The following is a 20,475-nucleotide window of genomic DNA, read 5'->3' on the forward strand; positions in this document are numbered from 1 at the left end:
ACTGATAACATTAACAATATTTAGGTCAAGTTTTACAGTAAGTAAAAATGTCATCATTATAATCAAAGGAAAGTAATAAATATAAATTGTAAATAACAGATAAATTAAGACAGAAAATGTAAACTAAAGGCAAAATAGACTCACTAAATAATTTAAAAAATAATAATAATAAGATCTTTAAATAAATTAGATCTTTCTTACCACAGGTGATATTAACAGGCTCAATATCGTTTCTTAATTCAATGGTGAATTATTAAAAATATAAAAATAAAAAACAAAGGCTACTTTTTTGTTCAAGCAAAGGACATCTCACTTCCGGCTGCCATCTTTGATTAGCAGGAGTTCTGTTATTGGTTTTGTTACTTGCAATTTAGTATTTTTTATTGCGCAGCAGGTGTAATTTATCTGTTTCAGCAGTAGAGCTGCCGAGGAAGCTGCTAATGTCCTCCAAACCAAGTTCTTACACGACCTATAGGCGTTTTTTAAACTTTCATTTGGAAAAATAGGAGAAAAAAAAAGTCTACTCTTAGCTTACGTTAGCTTCCGACCAGTTGAGCATAGTTACCTGTCACGCTAACAGAGCTAGCTTAGTCAACTGTTAACAGAGCTAATGCTGCAGGTAAGAATTCGTTCTTCCCTAGAAGAAAATGTGCTAATGGTAGCGGCACAAACTGTTTGTGTGACACCACTTTCTCTACTTGCTCATTACAGGTGTTTAAGGGACATTTTATTGAGACCAGAAAGATCCACAGGCAGATAACAGCGACACCCCCGACAGACCGTGGGAATATAACAGCTAACGGTGTTGCAGTAGCCGGGCTGCGCCTCAGCAGCAGCACTCTGCAGGCTGCTCTGCTGGCTGCTGATGGAGTAGGTGGGACGAGGCTCCACTCATGGCCGTGCAGAACTGTTTGTGTCTGCAGCACCAGCATCAGCAGTGTTTGTAAAGGCGCTTTGTGCATCGCTAATCCGCTCTGATGTCACGGTGCAGAAGGAGGGGCTGAGCTCTCCGCTTTAATCCGCGCAAGTTGTCTGGAGGGACAAGCCGAGCCAAACCGAGCCGAGCCAAGCGAGCAGGCACAGGAACGGGGGGCGATGTGTACTGCAGCAGCCGGACCCGGGCCTCTCCTCCTCTGACATGCAGGTAAATGAGTGAATGTCATGTCCGGCAGCCTGTGTCGGGGAGCCGGGTTTAGTGTGGGGCAGGAAGGCGGAATGAGAATGTGTTCAGGTCGTTTTCGCCGATGGCGAACCCGACACCTGCAAGTATTTGATCTGGACCGTCAGGAGAGGAAGAGGGAGGCATTTAGACAGGTGACAGTTTATTGCACTTTTTCTCAAATGGATGTCATTCGTATCAGCTATCGAGATACAGTTAGTGTATGTGTGTGTTTCTCAGCATAGACGTGCATCGTATCCAGAATAACACATAGTCATATGAACTGTAGTCTGTGAGCGCATTTTAAAGAGGCGTAGGAGTAATCACTAATAGATAATGAGCACCCAACACGAAGGCTTTTGCCCTTTTAACATAATAAAATCGTTCAAGGCCATGGGAGGGGATTTAAGAAGCCAGTAAGCCTTCAAAATAAAAGCACTTGCCAGTTTGGCACTTGTTCATGGATTAATCCACTCCCTCTGGAGCAGTGGCCTAGTCTGCATGTAAACACAATGTAAGTAATACGACTATTGATGCATCCTAACATGGACCATATGTTTGCAGAGGGAGTGTGTCTGTCACTGTGTTGTGTGTGTGTGTGAGAGAGAGAGAGTGTGAGAGAGGATGAATCATGCACTCAAGAATAGACAGAACAGGACAGTCCTCCGAGGTGAGGCCAGTTTTGTATCTAATGATTATTTTCATTTTTTTCTGGACAAATCATTTATCGTAAATGTCTGAAAATGGAAAAAAAAGACCACGTCTACATCTTCAAATTGCTTGTTTTTGTTTAGCAACAGTCCAAAACCCAAAGATGAGTTGACTTCAGTTTTTTGTTACATAATTCAAAGAAAAGCAGCAAATCCTCATAGTTGAGAAGCTAGGACTATTTAATGTTAATCAAAATGTTAACATTTTCTGATAATTGACCGATCTATTCATCAACCCAAGGTAATTGTTTCAACGCTTGTTTATTGAGGACTAGATTTAATCAAGTTCAGTCATTTAATTTAGCCTTTTGAGCAGGGTAAAAGGCAACATTTTAATTGTAAATAGTCTGCATTTATATTGTGCCTTCCTAGTGGTACCGACCACTCAAAGCTATTTATAAAACAAGTCAGCACTCACCCACACTCAGTCACCTATAAAACAAGCATAGGGAGCAATTTGAACTTCAGTATCTGGCCCAAGAAAACTTGGACATGTAGACCTTACAGGGGCCAGAGCCAAACCACCAACCTTTCAGTTAGTGGAAAGGTTCTACCTCCTAAACAACAACCAAGTTTGATACAATATAATGGTGTGACATGAGGTTAGATACCACCTGTGGAAAGCATCTGGTCCTTAATTTCAGGGGTGCACCTTTTTAATGGTGCCCTTTTCTGATTACTGCAACACCCAGTGTCTGCAAACCTCAAGATAAGACAAATGAAAGTTATTGTGTCCATGATCACTTTTAAACCCCTTTCAAAATCTATTCTGATCTAAATGATTCACCAGGATGTTTTTTAACTTTAACTGCGCCTTGATATGTTGAAGTAAAGCTATTTTAAACACTGTGTTGTATTTGGCTCTTGTATTTACTGGGACTGTAGGTGCAGCTTGAAGCTACCTACGTTTTTATTAATTTTACATGGTCCTCGATAAACAGGCAGTAAATGGAATTAAACAGATTCGTATTTAGTGATCACACAGTTTTCTGAGCTTATTTGATTGTTAAGGGGGTGGGATGGGGGGGTGAACAGTGAATGTGTCTGCTTCTTTGGTCAACGTATTTGTAGAAATGATGATTGCTTCCTGTGTAAATACCTTCCAGAAGCACCAATAGTCTAGTCAGCTCCAGCATATAATCAGGGTATCGACATTGCTGAGACACCTGGGAAATTATGGAGGTCATTTTTCTCGATGTTGCGACATTTTATAGACTAACTAATTTGTCTGTACATCAATAAAAGTGTGTGCGTGTGCATCAATAATGAAATTATGATTTGTTGCCACCTTAATTCAGTCAGAAATATAGCAATATACTTTTCATTGACATTACGCCCTCATTTTTGGCATGCTGTGTAGGAAGTTAAAGACTAGTAGTGAAGACATGTAATCAGTGAATGTCCTTGCAAGTACGTATAGTACACGTGTGTTGTTGTCAGTATGAGCTTGTCTGTCAGTATAAGATCAACGAGTTAATGGGCTAGTAAATCCCCCACCCCGCAGCTTTCACTGCAGCCTGACAGATGGAAGTGCAGCACTCGGCTCACAGCTCCGCAGGCCTGTACGTTTCACTGCCGTGCTGCCAGGGCCATCTGTGACCCGGGCAACCCTTACCCTCCCTGACCCCCCCTCCATCCCCTGACTTAGCCAGCCATTGCGATCCAGTCCTAAACTCCGGGCCGAGAGGGATGTTAGCCACCCTGGGAGTCTGCCCTCGCTCCTGCTGCACCCCTTCATTTTCCGTCCCTAGCAGTTGTGGTTCGTGCTCAGATTACAGGATCGACATTAACCTTTGCCCTCCGTGTCTTCACTCTGTCCACATGTTCGATTTTCAAGTCTACAATTTATATGACTGCACATATAAGATGACAACCACATCAGTAAGCCTTCTGCTACCACTTAATCCAATCTGAAACGTGTTGATTCAAGAGGAGCTGCATTAATTGACAGTAAGGAGTGAGCTTATTATGAGTTTATTAAGCTTACAAGAAATCCACTCGTATCAATGCAATTGATCAGGTAGATTGATGAAAAGAAGATTCAAAATGATCCATTGTACTAAGAATACATTTTTTTTGGTCCTTGGTCTAAGATTGACCTCCCTAAAATAACAAAAATACACACATTTATCAAGTTGAGTATTAAAGTAATATATCTAAATGAATGATAGTAAATTTGTCAAAGTAAACTAAGAACTATTCATTACCTTTGTGGGCTTAAGTAATTCCTTAAAGTCTGTTTTCTATGGCACATCTCTTTTAAATTAGGGGAACACATTTAAGGTTGACACAATAATTAGCCCCTCAGTCCAGTTTGGTCCCACTTTTCTCAGATTTTGCCTGATATTTCAGATAATATCATTATATAAGCACAAATAATAGCGCTGTAGTAATGAGTCCTAAAACCCGGAAAATCACGTAGCATTTTTGCAGTTCTGGTTTCCTCGTCTCAAAGTCATTGGGTTTTTTGAATGGGTTTTGGTTAAATGCCTGAAATAAGGTCTGTTGTTACCACAGGCTTAAGATATTTAAAATAAAATACATTATTAAATGTCCTACAATTGAATTATAAAGCACTGATAGGTCTTAAACATGGCGGGTATTTAACAAGTGGCTAAATGAGACTGCAGAAGTTGTCAGGGACATTAAACATCATCATGCTGAACACAGAGACTCATCTACTCACTAGTCCGTCTTTACAGACTTTTGATGAGAGAACCAGGGCGATGCTAACTTCTGCGTTAGCCTACAAAAATACATCATCCATACTGCACTCTATTGCACTTCAATCAAGATTAACTTGGTAATTCATTGTGGGTGAGATGTTTCATTGTGTACATTACGGATGCAAGAAATCTTGAGGAGAAAAATTGGAAGTTTTATGCGTATAGAACACACATTTGCAGATTCCTGTGATGACTAAAGTGCATTTTCCATTGCACAGCTGTCCTTTGCAAATATAACATATAATTCACCTACTCAGAGCAGATTGACATCCCTTTTTCGGAGAATTTGGCAGACGATCGTAATAATCATGGTATAAAAACAAGGTTGAGATGCTCAGCACACATTAAGAACAGAGCTGAATTAAGCAATCTGAAGCAGAAAAACGTAGACATCTCATACACACAGTCAAACATTTATGGATTCTTCTGATCATTAAAGTCAGATAAATAACTTATGAAAGCAGCTTCAGTGTAACATATGGCGTAGCAATAATGAGAAACGATTTTAAGCTCTAATGTAGGCCATAAACAAGCTTTATCCTTTTTCTTTCTTCAAATTAGACACACATTACAGTACGTTTTTCTCCATCGATGACCTTTTTGGAGCCAGTTTATTATTCCTGAAACATTTAGTAGGATTACGCTCTGGTGTCCTTTCTCAGCTTGTTGACCTCGGACACAGCAAAGCCTGCGATAAGAGATAACTGATGGATACCCTGATAGCCTCATCATATTAAATAAATATCAAAACTGGGCTTCTCTCTCACAGAGGGCATTTATTATTCAGATCGCTGCCCTATTCATCTCTCTCTGTCAGGTCTTATCTGATACCAGAGAGATGTCCCTCCTTGTCCTTCTGCCCTACCTCCTCCTCCTCCTCCTCCTCCTTTACTCCTCCTCCTCCTTTTCTCTCTTGTGGTCCTGTGCCATCTGCCAGCTGCTGGTGGACGGATGAATGTGGTGCAGATTAAAGTGCACTGTGCACCCAGATGAATCTCAGAGGATTTAGGTTTTTTGCTATTAGCAATATAGAGTCAGGGAGTCCCCAGCCTGATACTCAGCATCACTGTAATATTTCCTGTTTGTGTGCATGTGTAGTAAGAGTCTAGTGAGATGCTGGTTGAAGATGGACCTATCCGTCCATCCATTAGCTATATGTGCCTATCCTTGAGGGTTGCAGGAGTGGGCAGGACAGTCCTTACTGACACTGGGTAAGAGGCGTGGTACACTCTGGACAGGTCGCCAGTTAATCACAGAGACACATAAGCCCCTTTTACACTGCCTGTTCAAGGCAGGAATGTTGCACCATTAGTCCGCCCCTCAGTATTGTGTTAAAGGTATGAAGTTAGGATGGGGCAGCATCTTTGTTCCATCTTTAAGCCGTGAAGGTAATAGAGCTGAATCAGCCCAGTACTTCTCTTCCTAGAATGGCAAAGGAATGACCCACCTCTGATTGGCTTAACCCTGATATTCTTACCTTATCTAACCAGTCATCACTCCTCATGCCTATACCTAACCAACCCAACCGGAGTAGGACAAGTCATTCATTCGCCATCCTAGGAAAAAGATATTGGCTGAATCAGCAGCTGTGTAAAAAGTGGGAGCTGGCATGCCAGGAGCCACACTAGATGCTGACACTGTTATGTTATACGACATGTTACTCTTTTGCTTCTGGAACGCTGGTATGCTATCCGAAATCATATACTGGGGTGGCATCAGCTGGCATAATGGCATTCCTTTGTTGCAGCAGTAAAACTTCTATGTATGAAGTGCCATAGAGATGGCCAACCACAACAACTAATGCTCACATTCACCTCTTATATATCCTGTCTCTGTCTCTCCAGGCTGTGCTATGAGGACGGTTTTCTTGGAGACAAGAGGAGCATGTTCTGAAAATTGGAGTTGCATCACGCCCCAGCCATGAGCCACAAGTATCAGGGAGAGGCATCTGGGGAAGCAGGTGAGGAGCACAAGGTGCCTCCAAGGAGCAGGCAGCCCAATGGGACGACTCCTGGGGAACCTCCTGTTCGTCGGTCCTGGAGGCCATGTCAGATGCTCAACCAGGATGGGGAATTGAATCCCCATCATCATCATCATCATCACCCTCCTCACCACCACCACCACCACCCAGGTCGCGGACCCCCTCGGCATCGCCGGCGACAGGGCCAAAGCGAGGCTCAGAGTCCTGGTCAGGTCCCGGTGGTGGCTTCTTCCAGGTCTGACGGGGGCGAGACTCGAGACACTGAGCCTCGTCCTATCCAGCATCACCGCCCTGCTGTTGCCCGCTACCGCCGTCATGGCGACCCTAACCCCAGGCTCAGAGCTCACAGACAGAGGCAACCAGTGGGGGAGATGCAGGACTCTTCACCTGGTGCTGATGAGAGAGAGGCTCCAGCAGAGGTTCAGGTACAACAGCACTCAGCAGATGATCCTATGCCGGACCAAGCACAGGAAAAGGGATCTCCTCACCAGACTCCTGTTGCTGTTGTCACCCCCACCCACCTCTCACCTAGTTCTGCAGCCCATAACATGCCACGATACACTTCTCCTACTGAGGCGGAAGAGGACCTCCAGGAGAGTAAAGTGGAGTGTGAAGATGAACCGGAGGAAGTTAAGGAGAAGGATGAAGAACAAGAACAGGCGGAGGATGATGGAGACCACCGCTCAACCACAGGTCGCTCAAGCTGCATTCATGATAACATACAGACAGTCGATGACGAAGCAGAGGGACGTGCAGAGAGGGTGGAGGAGGATCAGGAAGAAGTGATGGATGACGTAGCGGAGGAGATTGCAGCTCAGGGAAGTGAAATCACTGATCTCTGCTCTGACACAGAGAGCGCCGCCTCGCTGAGTATGGACGGTCCTCTCCACAGCCCGCCGCCGCTCCAGTCACCTACCCCTCCTTCGTCCCCTGATGTTCCACCCTTCCCCCAGCTGGACCACTTCAGTGAGGACACCAGTTTGAGCCCTCTGCCTGACAATGACCTACTACCTGAAGAAGATGAAGAAGAAGAAGATGAGGATTGCTCAGAATCGTGCTCGCTGTCTCACTTCACTTCCTCCTCTGAATCTTATCCCAAAACCTATGCAGACTTTTATTCAGAGTCCCACCAAAAATCGTACCCCGAGCCTGTCTACGAGTCGTACTCGGAGCCAAAATCCCACCCCAACTCTTTTCCTGAACCCCTTAAGACCTCCTACCCCGAGTTACACAGAGAACCTCGCAGGCAATCTAGTTGGAGGACTGAGCCCCATGAGGCCCAGCAGGAGACCCGCCAAGAGCCCTTTACCAGCCATAGACAGGAGAATGTACAAAAAGGGCCTCCATCCTCCCCCACCAAGGGCTCCCATTATGCCCCAAGGCAGGGCAGAGACCGCAGCTCACATCACTCTCCTCTGGACCGCTCTGTTGGCTGCCGGCTACACCACTATGACGGTAAATCTGATGGTGAGGGGGACAACGCTGATCAAAGTCCTGTTTCCAAAAGTCGCAGGCAGGCACCCAGACAAACAGAAACACAGGCTAAGAGCCCCTCGTCTGGGCAGAGCAGCTCAAGTGAGGCCCAGGAGGAGCGGAGCGCTGTGGGGCTCCATGGGGAGGAAGGAATCAGGGGCTCAGGAGACGCCATCACCCTGGCGATTAAGGACATCAAGGAGGCGATTGAGGAGGTGAAGACTAAGACAATACGCTCCCCCTACACACCTGACAAGCCTGTGGCACCAATTTGGGTGATGCGGCAGGAAGTCAGTCCCACAGAAGATGTATACCCACTGCAGACTACAGCTGGCCATGTAAGTATGACTTCCCTCATCGTTATGTTTACTGTTTTTGTTTTTATTGAAATATATAACTCCACAAGGACATATTGTTCTGGTTTTGTTTCCTCTGTACCTGATTTTCCTTCCGTAGGAATAAATAAGAAATTTTGAATGTGGAGCAGTAAGTCCTTTGTGGGATACAATCAGGGTTACAGGGTTTTTTTGGGACTCAGCACCAAGAAAGAATAAATGTATGTGTATGTGTTTTCAAACTCAACAACAACAAACTTAACAAAGGTGTGTTAAAAGGAGTGGATCATCAAAACCTCTGCTGCTAGAGCTGCTAGTTATTTTGCAAATCAGCTGGAGTTCCTCGTAGTATTTAAAAATGGTGAAAGTACAGAATGTTGCGCTGTTCAGCTAAGGATGTAGCAATTTTTAATATCCAGAATAAGTTCTCATACATTTTTGGGTTCAAATAAAAACTGTCAAACAAAAACAAAAAAAGATATACTGTTTGTGCAAGCAATAGTGCAGGATGTGTCTATCCTAGCTTAGCATTAAGACTATAGGCAGGAGGAATCAGCTTGCCAGACTCTGTTCAAAGTAAAAACATACAAATGCAAAGAACTCTTAACGCTGTGTTTTTTGTTGTTACTGATGAACAGAAGTGTAAATGTGACCATCTTAAGGCTAAATCGTCGAGCTATTTTCTTTTTTAAATGTTGAATTATACCTTTTAAGCCTAGGCTGATAAGTGACATTGCCCAAGGAGTTGGGTCTGCAGTGCTGCAATAATTAAATTAGATGTCATTGCTCTTGGGAAGCAAGCAAACTTAAGATTTACATCCTTGGCTCTCATTTCATTTTGTGTTACTTGGGTTAATGCCCAAATCCTGAATCATGTATTGTCAGAATAAGGTCTCCTTATTAAGAGTCAGCTGTTTTTACCTTCTCTCTTTTTCTCTTTTCTCCCTTATCCTTCCCCCAGTCTTCTCCTCACTCCCCGTCGCAGTCAGTGTCTGAATCTCCTTCCCGCTACGCCTCAGTTCAAGCTCGGGAGCCAGTTAGTCCGCTGAGAGTCGAGTCAGCCAGAGCACTTCATCCTCAACAATATCACCAACAGCAGCCCCAACACAACCATCACCACCACCATGGTCACCAATCACAGCAGAGGGACGGGGCGAGGCCGCCGCAAACATACACAAAGCCACAACCGTATGCACACACGCCTCCCAATCAACATCTGCATCAGCATCAACATCCACAACAGATTCAACATCAACAGCTTCCAGCTCAGCAGCCTCGAGCACAAGTTCAGCCACTGTCGCCTCCACCACAGCCGTCTGTCCAGGAGGTGAGAAAGAGTTCACAAAAGATACTCTTTATAACTCCAGAATGTGCCCCAGAATCATCACATTTTTAAGTTTTCTTCAGTATCAAAATAATCCAAATACAGGCTAAAAAAACAAAAAAAAAAACAGGGCTCAAGTTGTAGACCACAACGTCACTCACTGAATCCATGGCAACATGGAAGATAAATCCTGCAATGGCAGGCAGGCAGGCAGGCATCTTTTACGAGGTGTTTATGTGCCAGCAGCAAATGGCTGACAGCAGTAAAAGTCTTGCTGAATTTAAATGAGATGGGAGAGACGTGCAGTATGTGAGGAGAAATAATAAGGATGGTGATTTCCTTTTTTTTGTGCCTTCTCAGATTCGCAGATCTCTTCCTCAGTTTCCAACATTTGTGGACGGTGAGTGGACTCGTACAATAACATCATATCATTTTCTGCTCCTTCTCTATTCTTTTCATCTGTTGACATGTAGATAAATTGTTGAACATGCGCATTTGGTTCACAGTTCCGGGACCATGTGACCCTGAAGACCTTATTGACGGCATCATCTTTGCAGCGACCTACCTGGGCTGCACCCACCTGCTGTCAGAGAGGACGCCCACAAAGAGTGCCCGCATGCAGCAGGCACAGGAGGCCATGAGCAGAGTCCGGGTGAGAGCAGACAAAAGCTTAGTAAAAATAGCAGAGGAAGAACAGGACATTATGTGTTTGTGTCTGAAATCACTCCTCCGTTCACTTACAGTACTCAGTGTTCCCTATGTGATAGAGAGTGAGTTCTTTACTCCAGAGTGAGCTGTTAATTCAAATTTCAGACAGTCATTTTGCGTTCTCACTGTAAGGTACTGTCGCCTGACTGTGATGCTATGCCTCTATAAAATGTGGTCTCTTGCAATTTGGGACTGTTAAAAGAAAGTAGAATACATGCCATTGACACGACTAACATTGTTCCATAGTACTATAGGTATATTTTAGGGCACTATGTAGTGTATGAAATTCAATTCAATTATGAAAGACAAAAAGTAAAAATGTTCTTATTTCTTATGCCTGCCCAAAAAATACCAAATGTTTCAGGCTGAATTTGGGGAAATGTGTCTGAAATGATCCTCAAGACATCTAGAGTATTCCCATTTGAAGGAATAGCACAGACATAATATAGCATTTCACTAAGCATAAACATCATATAACATCAGTAAAGAGTCTGAACAAGCTAATAGAGGTTATACTTTGTGACATTGTCAAACAGTGTTGTAGAAGATAATTTTCACAACCTTAAAGCTTTGTAAACTTGAATTAATACTAGTGCTTTTAACAGTCAAATATCAAATCCAGCTCTCCTTGGTTTGTAGAAACATTTTCTAGCACACTTGGACGCATCGCCAGTGATGTAACTGAGGTTCGCCTCATATTTGGGTCTTTTAAAGTCAGAAACCCTCAGCAGGCAATTCAGCCAGCGGGCGAAAAGTCCCCGGGTTTGTGCACAATGCATCATCCACAGATCACTGCTCCTGATCCACAGTCACACAGGCTTTTCTCCTCAGCTCCACTGGATGTTACATAAACTCTCGATCAAGGCTGTGAGGCCCCAGGAGACTGTAGATTCTGCTTTATGCTCCAGTCACACAGCATGCAAACCACTTCCGTCACAGCAATTTAAGTATAGCAGTACATACAGTATAGATCTCACATATGGTTTAATGTGGGTTGTCTTTGTGTTCACATGAGAAGAAATATTCATACATGATGATGATACACCAAAGAACTGATTTGCGCTCACTGTGTGAATGTGAATGTTAGACTCGGTTGAGGGAAGGTGGTGTCATGGAGTGGTATAGATGGCTTACAGTGACAGCGTGTCATTCAAACATAGAACTGTGTGAGAGTGAGAGACTAGCAGTAAGAAGTTGCCATTTTAGAGAGATGAGCGAAGAAAGTCAGGGGCGGGAAGAGGACTGGAGCTGAGTCCAACTCTGCATTGTGGACGGTTAACTGACATTTCTAGGACATCGCCTCCATTAAGGTCTGAGAAACCTACGGGGAGGGAGCAGGTTAGAGACTGTGTAATGATGAGGGGGATACATAAGTCATTTTACTTTTTTAGAATGGAAAAGACAGTGGAGGCTCGCTGTCGAGCAGAGATCTCATTTGTAGGGATGAACCGATCCGACTCAAGGTAGGGTTTAGTGCAGAATACTGATCTGATGCGAGTGCTCTTTTTTTCACTCAAATTTAAAATCTCAGTGTGTGGAACTGAGTAATATAATTCAAATAACGTTCATTGTCAGACACACAGTACAACATATAGGAAAATTTGTATTCAGTTCTAGGAACAGTGCTCCAATCAGGGAATCAACCATGTGACCTTCCTGCTGTGAGGTGCTAACTACTGAGCCAGAGTGCTGCCCAAGAAACAAACCAACGCTAAACAACGCAGCTCTCATATATATCGACCACGTTTTTGGTGACAATAACTGACAGTGAATGTCATATTCAACAGCAAAGGCTTCACAATTAAAAGTTACAACTTCCTTCCTAAAGCAGGAAGTGATGATTTAGCAAATGAACAGTACAGAAAACTGCATTTAATGTGTATCAGCCACATCTGGCTGATACCTACCTGTTTAATAAGGTCAGAACCTGGTTCAGTTCACATCTGATGGATTAGAGAGCATGCCTTGTTCTTCACCTATACGTAAAGAATACAATTAAATCACTTCACATGTAGGGAATTTTTGTACATAACAAATCTGTTTAAAAATAAAAACATCATAATAGAAGGGGCTGAATAAACAAAAATATTTTTCAGATTCATAAATGAGAGCACAGGCAGATGAAAACCCTTCCTCAAAGGATGCTTATGAGTTGAAAAACCCATACATGCATATTTACATAGAGTATAGATAAAGAAATTGTCAGTATATAGAATGCAAATTGAAAAAAATATGTAAATTTGGAATGGCCATTAAAGACTGCATATTAAAAAAGTAGTAAATAAGAGTTTTGCCATCAAACAGTCCAGATGGAAATTGATAATTCTAATCTTATAAACTCATACAATGCACAATCAAAACAACAACATAATGGAAAATACACCAAGAATGAAACGGGTAACAACACATTTGAAATAATCTCTTTTATGAGGAGAATACTGACATCAGCAGCCGAAGCACCGCAGGAGGGACGGCACAGAAAGACGGATGTTGAATATTATCAGAGATACCTGCCAAATATCAAATCAAATGAAGGAGTCTGAATAAATGAATAAATGTGGAGGTGATAAGACGGCTCCTAACAGAATGATCTACAGTGACGTCCACCACAGGTCAGGAGTCAGACTGGAGCTCATGATGATGAAGATGTGAGGTGTAGTCTGAGGAGGCGGCAGGCAGAGGGGTTGAAATGAGAAGGAGTGACGTGTTTGCTCAGAGAGCCTTTGGGAGGGTCTTAACATCAACAGTGTTTTCATAATAACACTTTCGTGCACTCTCAATAACGTGCGTAGTTGGCATGATGTGTCAGCTTTAATAGAAGCCTCATTATCACCATTTATAGAAGTGAGATTATTTCTAGATAGGACATGAGACATCTTCCACAGCAAACAGGAACTGCTCGGGGCTTGACAGTAATGTTGCTAGTTTCCCGTTGGCAGCCATTTTGAGGAAGTGGCAACCAATGGCTTTTGAGTGCCTTCGGTGGCAACCACTATTTAAAATAGTAGTGACAGCAATCATCTGCTTGAGAGACAATGGCAAAGCCGATTAAGTTTTTATTGTGGGGTGAAAAGTTTGATTAACTTGGCAACATCACAAACAAATGTGCAAATTGATTCAACTGACAAAGAACCAGATGAAACTGAACCAAAATATAAAGAACATTTTTAAAGTCTTGGGATGTGAAGTATCCCGGCATCTTTCAGCCGGACAAAATTATACTACGAAGCATGTAGGCCTCCAACATACACCTCGATACCTGAAGCATCAAGTCCACTGGTTCAAGGAAGCAAATACTACAGAACCACTGGACTAGCTACACAGAATTTTGTTCGGTCACTATAATAAAGCTCTTAAACATTCTTAAATTTTACATTTTCATTATTAAGGTGACTTATTACTGCACAGTATCTTATTACTCAAAGTATTAAGTAAGCCAAGCAGCACTAACAGATTTAGTAGACAAGTCTGAACTTTTTTGAGTTTTGACACAGAGCCTTCATCTTAATACGTATCACTATGCCGCAATAATCTTTCCAGTTTCACAACATCACAATCCATATGCATAGTATAATAATAACAGAAATTAAAAAACCTTTGAACCTCTGAAAGGCACAATTGTTTTTGCTTCATCCACAAACCTGATTTTAAATGCAGAGGAACTGCATGTACAGTACTATATGTTTGGTTTCTCTTACTATTGTTAAAGGTGCAGCTCTTTGAAAATATGATTTTAATATAACAAGTCTAAATCATTCATTATTCATCTCTAAATACAGCTTCCTCAAAGTATACAACATGTCAGGGCCACCTCTGTTGAAATGAAACCGACTGCAGTCTGAATCCATCTAAAAAGCTTTGATCCTTTTGGCTTCACAGATTAAATCCACTTTAATCACATCTCTAATGACGGAGGTGAGCAGGCAGGTTCAGATGCTAAACCTTGAAAAGACACCAAGCGGTGGCACAAGCCAACATGTGGAAACACAAACCCTGAGCTGTGGTGAGGCGTCTGCCACAAACACACAAGGTCGCTCGTCTTTCTCCGGGGTCGATTGTGTCACATTGATGAAGAGGAAACTTTTGATAATGTTTACTGCTAAGGCCTCTGGCAGCTGGCTGCTGTCAGATGTGATAGACAGTAACATCACTGTCCTCCCACACACATGCACAATATAAACCTTTAAGGTCCTTTTGTCCCTTAATTTGGCATTTGGAATGGAGACAGTCTACAGTGAATGAGGGGTTTGGGTTTTTGTCGATGCACCCAAAAAGCTGTTTTCTTGGACTGATGTCTTGATTTGACTCTTTCTGATCACTGCAGGCTGCCCAGAAGCAGGCAAAGAACAGGAAAAAGGTATGTTTGTTTTGTGTATTGTTCAAGTTTCATGTAAAAAATGTATGTATGTGTACAGAAATTTGAGCTGAAATGCTAATGATAGACAAGAAGAGCATCAGTGCAGCTCTTTAATGAATTCAGATTTTTACATTTCTTTCTCTTCGCATGAGAGGCCTTTTATACACATGCCTTTTTATAGTGTTAATTGACCTCTTTTTTTTGTTTCCCTTTCGTGCTATTGTTCTCTTTTGTTTGTCGCAGAATGCATTAGCTTTCCTTTCATTAGAGTGTTATTTGTAGCCGTTATATTTGATGGCTCTTGACAGATGTGACCCCCGCTCTGTTCTCCTTTGCTGCCGTTCATCAACCTGTTGCTCCTTCTCCTTGTTTCCCTGTGCAGAGCCCCGACGGGGAATCTCCGTCCACTGCTGAGGTTGACCTGTTCATGTCCACGCAGAGGATCAAAGTCCTCAATGCAGACACTCAGGTAACAAAATGATAATACACAACCCTTACAATGTCATCGTGCAAAGAGAGGTTAGAGTCGATGCTTCAAAATGTCCTCAAGCAACCAATTCTCCCTGCATTACACTCCAAACCTCATTAAACACATCTCTATTTAGCAGCTGTAACGCCACAGTGGCATGTTAGTACCAGGGAGCCATAGAGAACTGATTAATTAAGAGTACCCCATGTCGTGTTTGGATCACCAGGAGTCTTTAATGGACCTGCCACTGAGGACGATCTCCTACATCGCCGACATCGGTAACATGGTGGTGCTGATGGCCCGGGGGAAGATGGTGCGGTCCCGCAGCGCGCAGGAAAACCTGGACCACACGGCCGAGCAGACCACCATGACACACGACGACAGACGGCTGTACAGGATGATCTGCCACGTCTTCGAGTCCGAGGATGTGAGTCATTTATAAGAAATCTGTTGATCTGAAATTACCAATCAGGAGCACAGCAGGGGAAGGGTTAAAAATAGGAAGAGTCCTGTGATAATTGGGAGCGTTGGCAGGTTTTTGATTGAAAAGTTGTTAAAACCTGATGAGTGGATGGAAGTTCTGTATTTGACGTGTTTTTTTCTTGCCTTATTAAAAAACAGTTATGAAAACAATCAGATAATGTTGGTAGCAATAATGGTGTCATGTTAGGACCCCATCACAGATAGTAGGCAGCTGATTGAAAACCTGTTTTCAGGGCCTTTAACAGTTGATTTAGGACTCTAGGTCTGGATAATGTTAAGTTAAAGTTTAAGTTAGAATAAGGTTAATTAAGGAATGTCAAAAAGCGTCCTCTCAAGTATTGTAGTATATTAAATGTGTATGATATAAACAAGCCTTTTAAACAGGAGGTCTATAATAAGTCTGTCTGCGCAGACAAAACTCCCACAAGGACTATAACCGTTACTGTCCTCATCTCGCTCTCTCTCTCTCTCTCTCTCTCTCTCTCTCTCTCTCTGACTGTCTCTCTCTCAGGCCCAGCTGATAGCTCAGTCCATTGGTCAGTCGTTCAGCGTTGCCTACCAGGAGTTTCTCAGGGCCAACGGCATCGACCCCGAGGACCTGAGCCAGCGGGAGTACAGCGACCTGCTCAACACTCAGGACATGTACAACGACGACCTCATCCACTTCTCCAAGTCAGAGAACTGCAGAGACGTGAGTGAGCCAGCAGGTGGCAGCACAGTCACAGGAGTTTATCCACCGCTTCTTGTGCTTAAATTGAGGGACATTTTTACCTTTGAAAAACAGACTTCTGCTGGTATCTGATAGAATATTACACTTAATTTTTTGCGTATTTTGTTCACAAACAACAACATGGCCCTTCAGTTGAGTTTAAGTCATGTCATCATTGATGTTTGAATATAAATGAGCCTGTGATTTTAGTTTTCTGCTCAGCAGCTCTGATCATTTTTGCCTCCCGGTGGTTTAAATGAGCAGCTGGTTTTGAAGTCACAGCTGCGTGACAGTGACTGAAAAATGTCATGCGGTGCTTACCCCAGTATGAAGGTGAATTTGAGACGCTCAACCTGGTCTGACCTCAGACCGCTCTCCCTCCTCTCGCTGCTCGGAACGTCTACTGTCATGTGGCATTTTTCAGAATCATGCAGTTGGCTGCAAGAACCTCAGAGTGCGTGCAGCGTCAGATGATTTCACTAGGAGAGGTTGAAAGATTTGAGTATGAGGAAAATCTGCTCACGAATGTTTAATAGTGATGACTTTCTGATGCTCATGTTGTCTTTGAGTAGCAGTACAAATAAAGCTGGATGTATGTTGTTGCAGGTTTACATCGAGAAGCAGAAAGGAGAGATATTGGGCGTGGTGATCGTGGAGTCGGGCTGGGGCTCCATCCTCCCCACCGTCATCATCGCCAGCATGATGCACGCCGGTCCGGCTGAGAAGTCCAGTCGGCTCAACATCGGAGACCAGATCATGACCATAAACGGAACGAGTCTGGTGGGTTTACCGCTCAGCACCTGTCAGAGCATCATCAAGGTACGCTGCTGCTCTCACTTCAGCTCAGTCACTCATTCCTGTGTTTTATTAATGTTTTCTGAGTATGTTTTTAGAAGGGAGCCTTATTTTGTTTTAAATGTTGAAAATGAACTGTGTTATCATCAGGATGTATTAATGACATAAAAACAGCTTTAAAAAGTACATTTAACTTTTAACTATGGCACATATTCTGTGTTGATGACCTACATTCGTGTTTCTAATGTCCGTCTCCCGTCCCCTATGTCTGTCCTCAGGGTCTCAAGTCTCAGTCCAGGATCAAGATGAACATCGTCAGGTGTCCTCCTGTTACCATGGTGCTCATCCGCAGGCCGGACCTCAGATACCAGCTGGGCTTCAGCGTCCAGAATGGCATTGTGAGTAACAGGGACTCATCACTCACACATACAGAGGAGGCGGCTGAACTGTGCTGCTGCCAACTTTCTAGTAATTAAAAAGGAGCTTTTATTTTCTAAACAGTGCTCTAAAACCAGTATCAGTTTCTTAGCAACAGACATGGAGCAGTAATTGTTATGTTTTCCAAGAGTGGTGATTCATAGAGTTAGTCACTGGTAGATTAAATATGTTCCCCTGTCTTTGCTGGAAGCTGTCACTTTGACTTGTGTTTTTAACTGTGTGTGGGTGTGTGTGTGTATGCAGATCTGCAGCCTGATGAGGGGAGGCATCGCTGAGAGAGGAGGCGTCCGCGTCGGTCACCGCATCATCGAGATAAACAGCCAGAGTGTGGTGGCGACACCTCACGAGAAGATCGTTCAGATTCTGTCTAACGCCATGGGAGAGGTAGGAGCGGCTCTGAGATCATGGTTTTGAAGAGCAGTCCACTGTTCTAGCATTGCACTCCTATAACACTGTTTGACTCATTATGGACAGTTTAAAACAAATGATCAAAGTCGATACAGCAGAACCAGAGATAAGAACTTCTTTATTCCACGTGTTCGTCTTTTCCCTCGAAACCTACCGCTTACATTACCCACAATGCAAGTTAGCCACTAAGTGACATCACTTAAGGGGATTTATCAGATTGCATGCAGCTTCCTCTGGAGCCATAAAAGGCTTTACACTTCACATATGCAGTAGAACTCGCCAAGCCCTGTAAACATACTTGAGTTACCTGTTAATCTTGCACAGTGAGGTTGAAGCAGCTGGTCTTGAAAACAGTATTTTTGTGAAAAAGCTTTAACAGTCTTGTTCATTAAGCAGCCGTGCCCCTGGTAATATAGACCCAGACGTTACTTATTTACCATATTTTATGAGAATTTACAGTATTTAAATCCAAGGCACAGGCAAGTCATATAAGACTTTACAGACTGTTTACAGTCCCCAGAACATGATTCAGAATGGGTCAGGACCCTGGACTAACATTTTGAGGAGGGTCCAGCTGCAGCCTTGCAGACTTTACAACCACTGTGCCCCCAAAACACACCGACTTGTACACAAAGCTGCCATGACTGAGGAAGACAATAGACCATAGCACGACGAAGGTAGATTGAAAATGTTATTAAAGATAGCAATTTTAGGAACTATGAGGCAAAGAGATAACAATCATGAAGCACCTCAATTTATGACAGCAGATAATCTGGTCTAACCATTGAATAATGCAAAAGATGACTTTTTGAAAGAAAATCATTTGGTATAATATCAGTTTATTAGCAAATATTAAACAGAAATAATGAGGGTTTAGCATAACATGTATTCATAAATGTTGCTATTGGAAGCTATTTTATTGAGTGGCCTGTTAGTGGACACAATAAGCAGTTACAGTGTATAGGCTGTCTGTATAAGTTAACGTGGGAGCAGAATAAAAGTTTGCCATCTTGGTTCAGGCTACAGAGCCACGTGTTAATATTTTATTATCTTCATAACTATACGTGCAATTTATAACACTACAGGAATTACAAACATTAAAAAGTAGTTTTTGGTTCTTCTGTGACCCAACCAGCCCACAGACCCTGCACAAGCCACATCTGGAAGCTGAACTTCAGTCATTCTTCACATTCATTTGCTGCTGCAGCTGCATATACTTGAACATTTTGATTCATGACCTCAACTTAAATATTCACATACATATTCTACCTCCCAATTTTTTCCAGAAAATGTATAATTACCTTTCCTGTAGCAACACACTTGAAACATTACATTTTAAGCTACACAACTGGAAAGGCTCTAAAAAAAAGAAATAAATCATAAGTGTGTTGTTTGTTCTTATTTTAAATTCTCCTCACTTGGTCTCTTTCTGCACCAGATCCACATGAAGACGATGCCTGCAGCCATGTACCGTCTGCTGACAGCACAGGAGCAACCTGTCTACATCTGAACACACACCTCTCACTCTGTTCACATCACTGTCTGTCTTTACTACTGTCCCTCCATCTTTCAGTTGTTTTAAACACCTTTCTCCTCTCTGTATCCTGTTTGATATCACTTGACTTGCCTTAATCTGTACAGTACACTGTCATGTAAACATGTACAGTATGACAGCAGAAGACAGATTATCTCATCCGAGTGTTAATGTGACGTGTTATGTTCGACCAAAGAGAACTTGTGGATTTTATTGTGTATATTTAGGTGGCAACAGAGTAAATATTAGCTTTGGTTAAATAGCTGTAATATCTGAATGTACTCGAATCATGTTGGACCTATAAATTGTCAGGGTGACTGAGATTATAAGGAATTTTAAACTGAAGTGGTCAAGTTAAAGGGGAATGCATGTACTATTCTGCTGAATAAACTCTAAAGAAAAGGCCCAAAGTGACGTCTTTATATTGTTTTTTTTGTCCGACCAACAGCCCGAAACCCAAAGACTCTTCATTTACTATCGATTATCAAAAAAGTTGGCAATTAATTTTCTTTTTCAACTCACTGACCAGTTGCGCTCTAGCCTTCAAACTGTAAAAGTGAGTAAGAGTAAAAGTGGAACCTGACACTTCCAAGACGACACGCTGTAAAATATTGTAAAAAAAGAGATTTATTTATTGAATTTGAGTCTTTCTGTAACACTAAGGAGATCACAAACTATATAAAAAAAAGAAAATCACAAACTAACAGACATTTAAAAGAAACTGATCGACCAACATGATTGTCGTCACCACATTCCAGTTGCTCCCGTGTACAAAGACTTGACTGAGTTCACTGTATATTCAATATAAAAACATATATGTAATAACAATGTGATTGTCTCTGGTTGTGAGCAGCAGATAAAGACAA

General features: G+C 42.6%; 1 protein-coding gene across 1 annotated transcript; it reads left to right on the plus strand.

The window, feature by feature from the left end:
* The first annotated feature begins 320 nt into the window (after nucleotides 1-320).
* Nucleotides 321-20,302, plus strand: LOC311274690 (uncharacterized protein). The gene is made up of 14 exons (XM_084382569.1): nucleotides 321-619; nucleotides 712-1,144; nucleotides 6,440-8,387; nucleotides 9,346-9,711; nucleotides 10,069-10,108; nucleotides 10,215-10,360; nucleotides 14,741-14,773; nucleotides 15,156-15,242; nucleotides 15,469-15,669; nucleotides 16,237-16,416; nucleotides 17,041-17,253; nucleotides 17,508-17,627; nucleotides 17,911-18,051; nucleotides 19,514-20,302. The coding sequence occupies exons 3-14, from the start codon at nucleotides 6,516-6,518 to the stop codon at nucleotides 19,583-19,585; spliced, it is 3,471 nt and encodes a 1,156-aa protein (XP_084238695.1). The 5' UTR covers nucleotides 321-619; nucleotides 712-1,144; nucleotides 6,440-6,515; the 3' UTR covers nucleotides 19,586-20,302.
* Nucleotides 20,303-20,475: the final 173 nt, after the last annotated feature.

This window comes from Pagrus pagrus, assembly GCF_965226575.1.
Source record: "Pagrus pagrus genome assembly, chromosome: 19".
Taxonomy (NCBI): domain Eukaryota; kingdom Metazoa; phylum Chordata; class Actinopteri; order Spariformes; family Sparidae; genus Pagrus; species Pagrus pagrus.

Coding starts and splice junctions, on each gene's coding strand:
- LOC311274690 (XM_084382569.1), top strand. CDS start 6,516: ATGAGCCACAAGTATCAGGGAGAGGCATCTGGGGAAGCAGGTGAGGAG. Junction 16,417..17,040: donor AGTCAGAGAACTGCAGAGAC/GTGAGTGAGCCA, acceptor ATGTTGTTGCAG/GTTTACATCGAGAAGCAGAA. Junction 17,254..17,507: donor CCTGTCAGAGCATCATCAAG/GTACGCTGCTGC, acceptor GTCTGTCCTCAG/GGTCTCAAGTCTCAGTCCAG.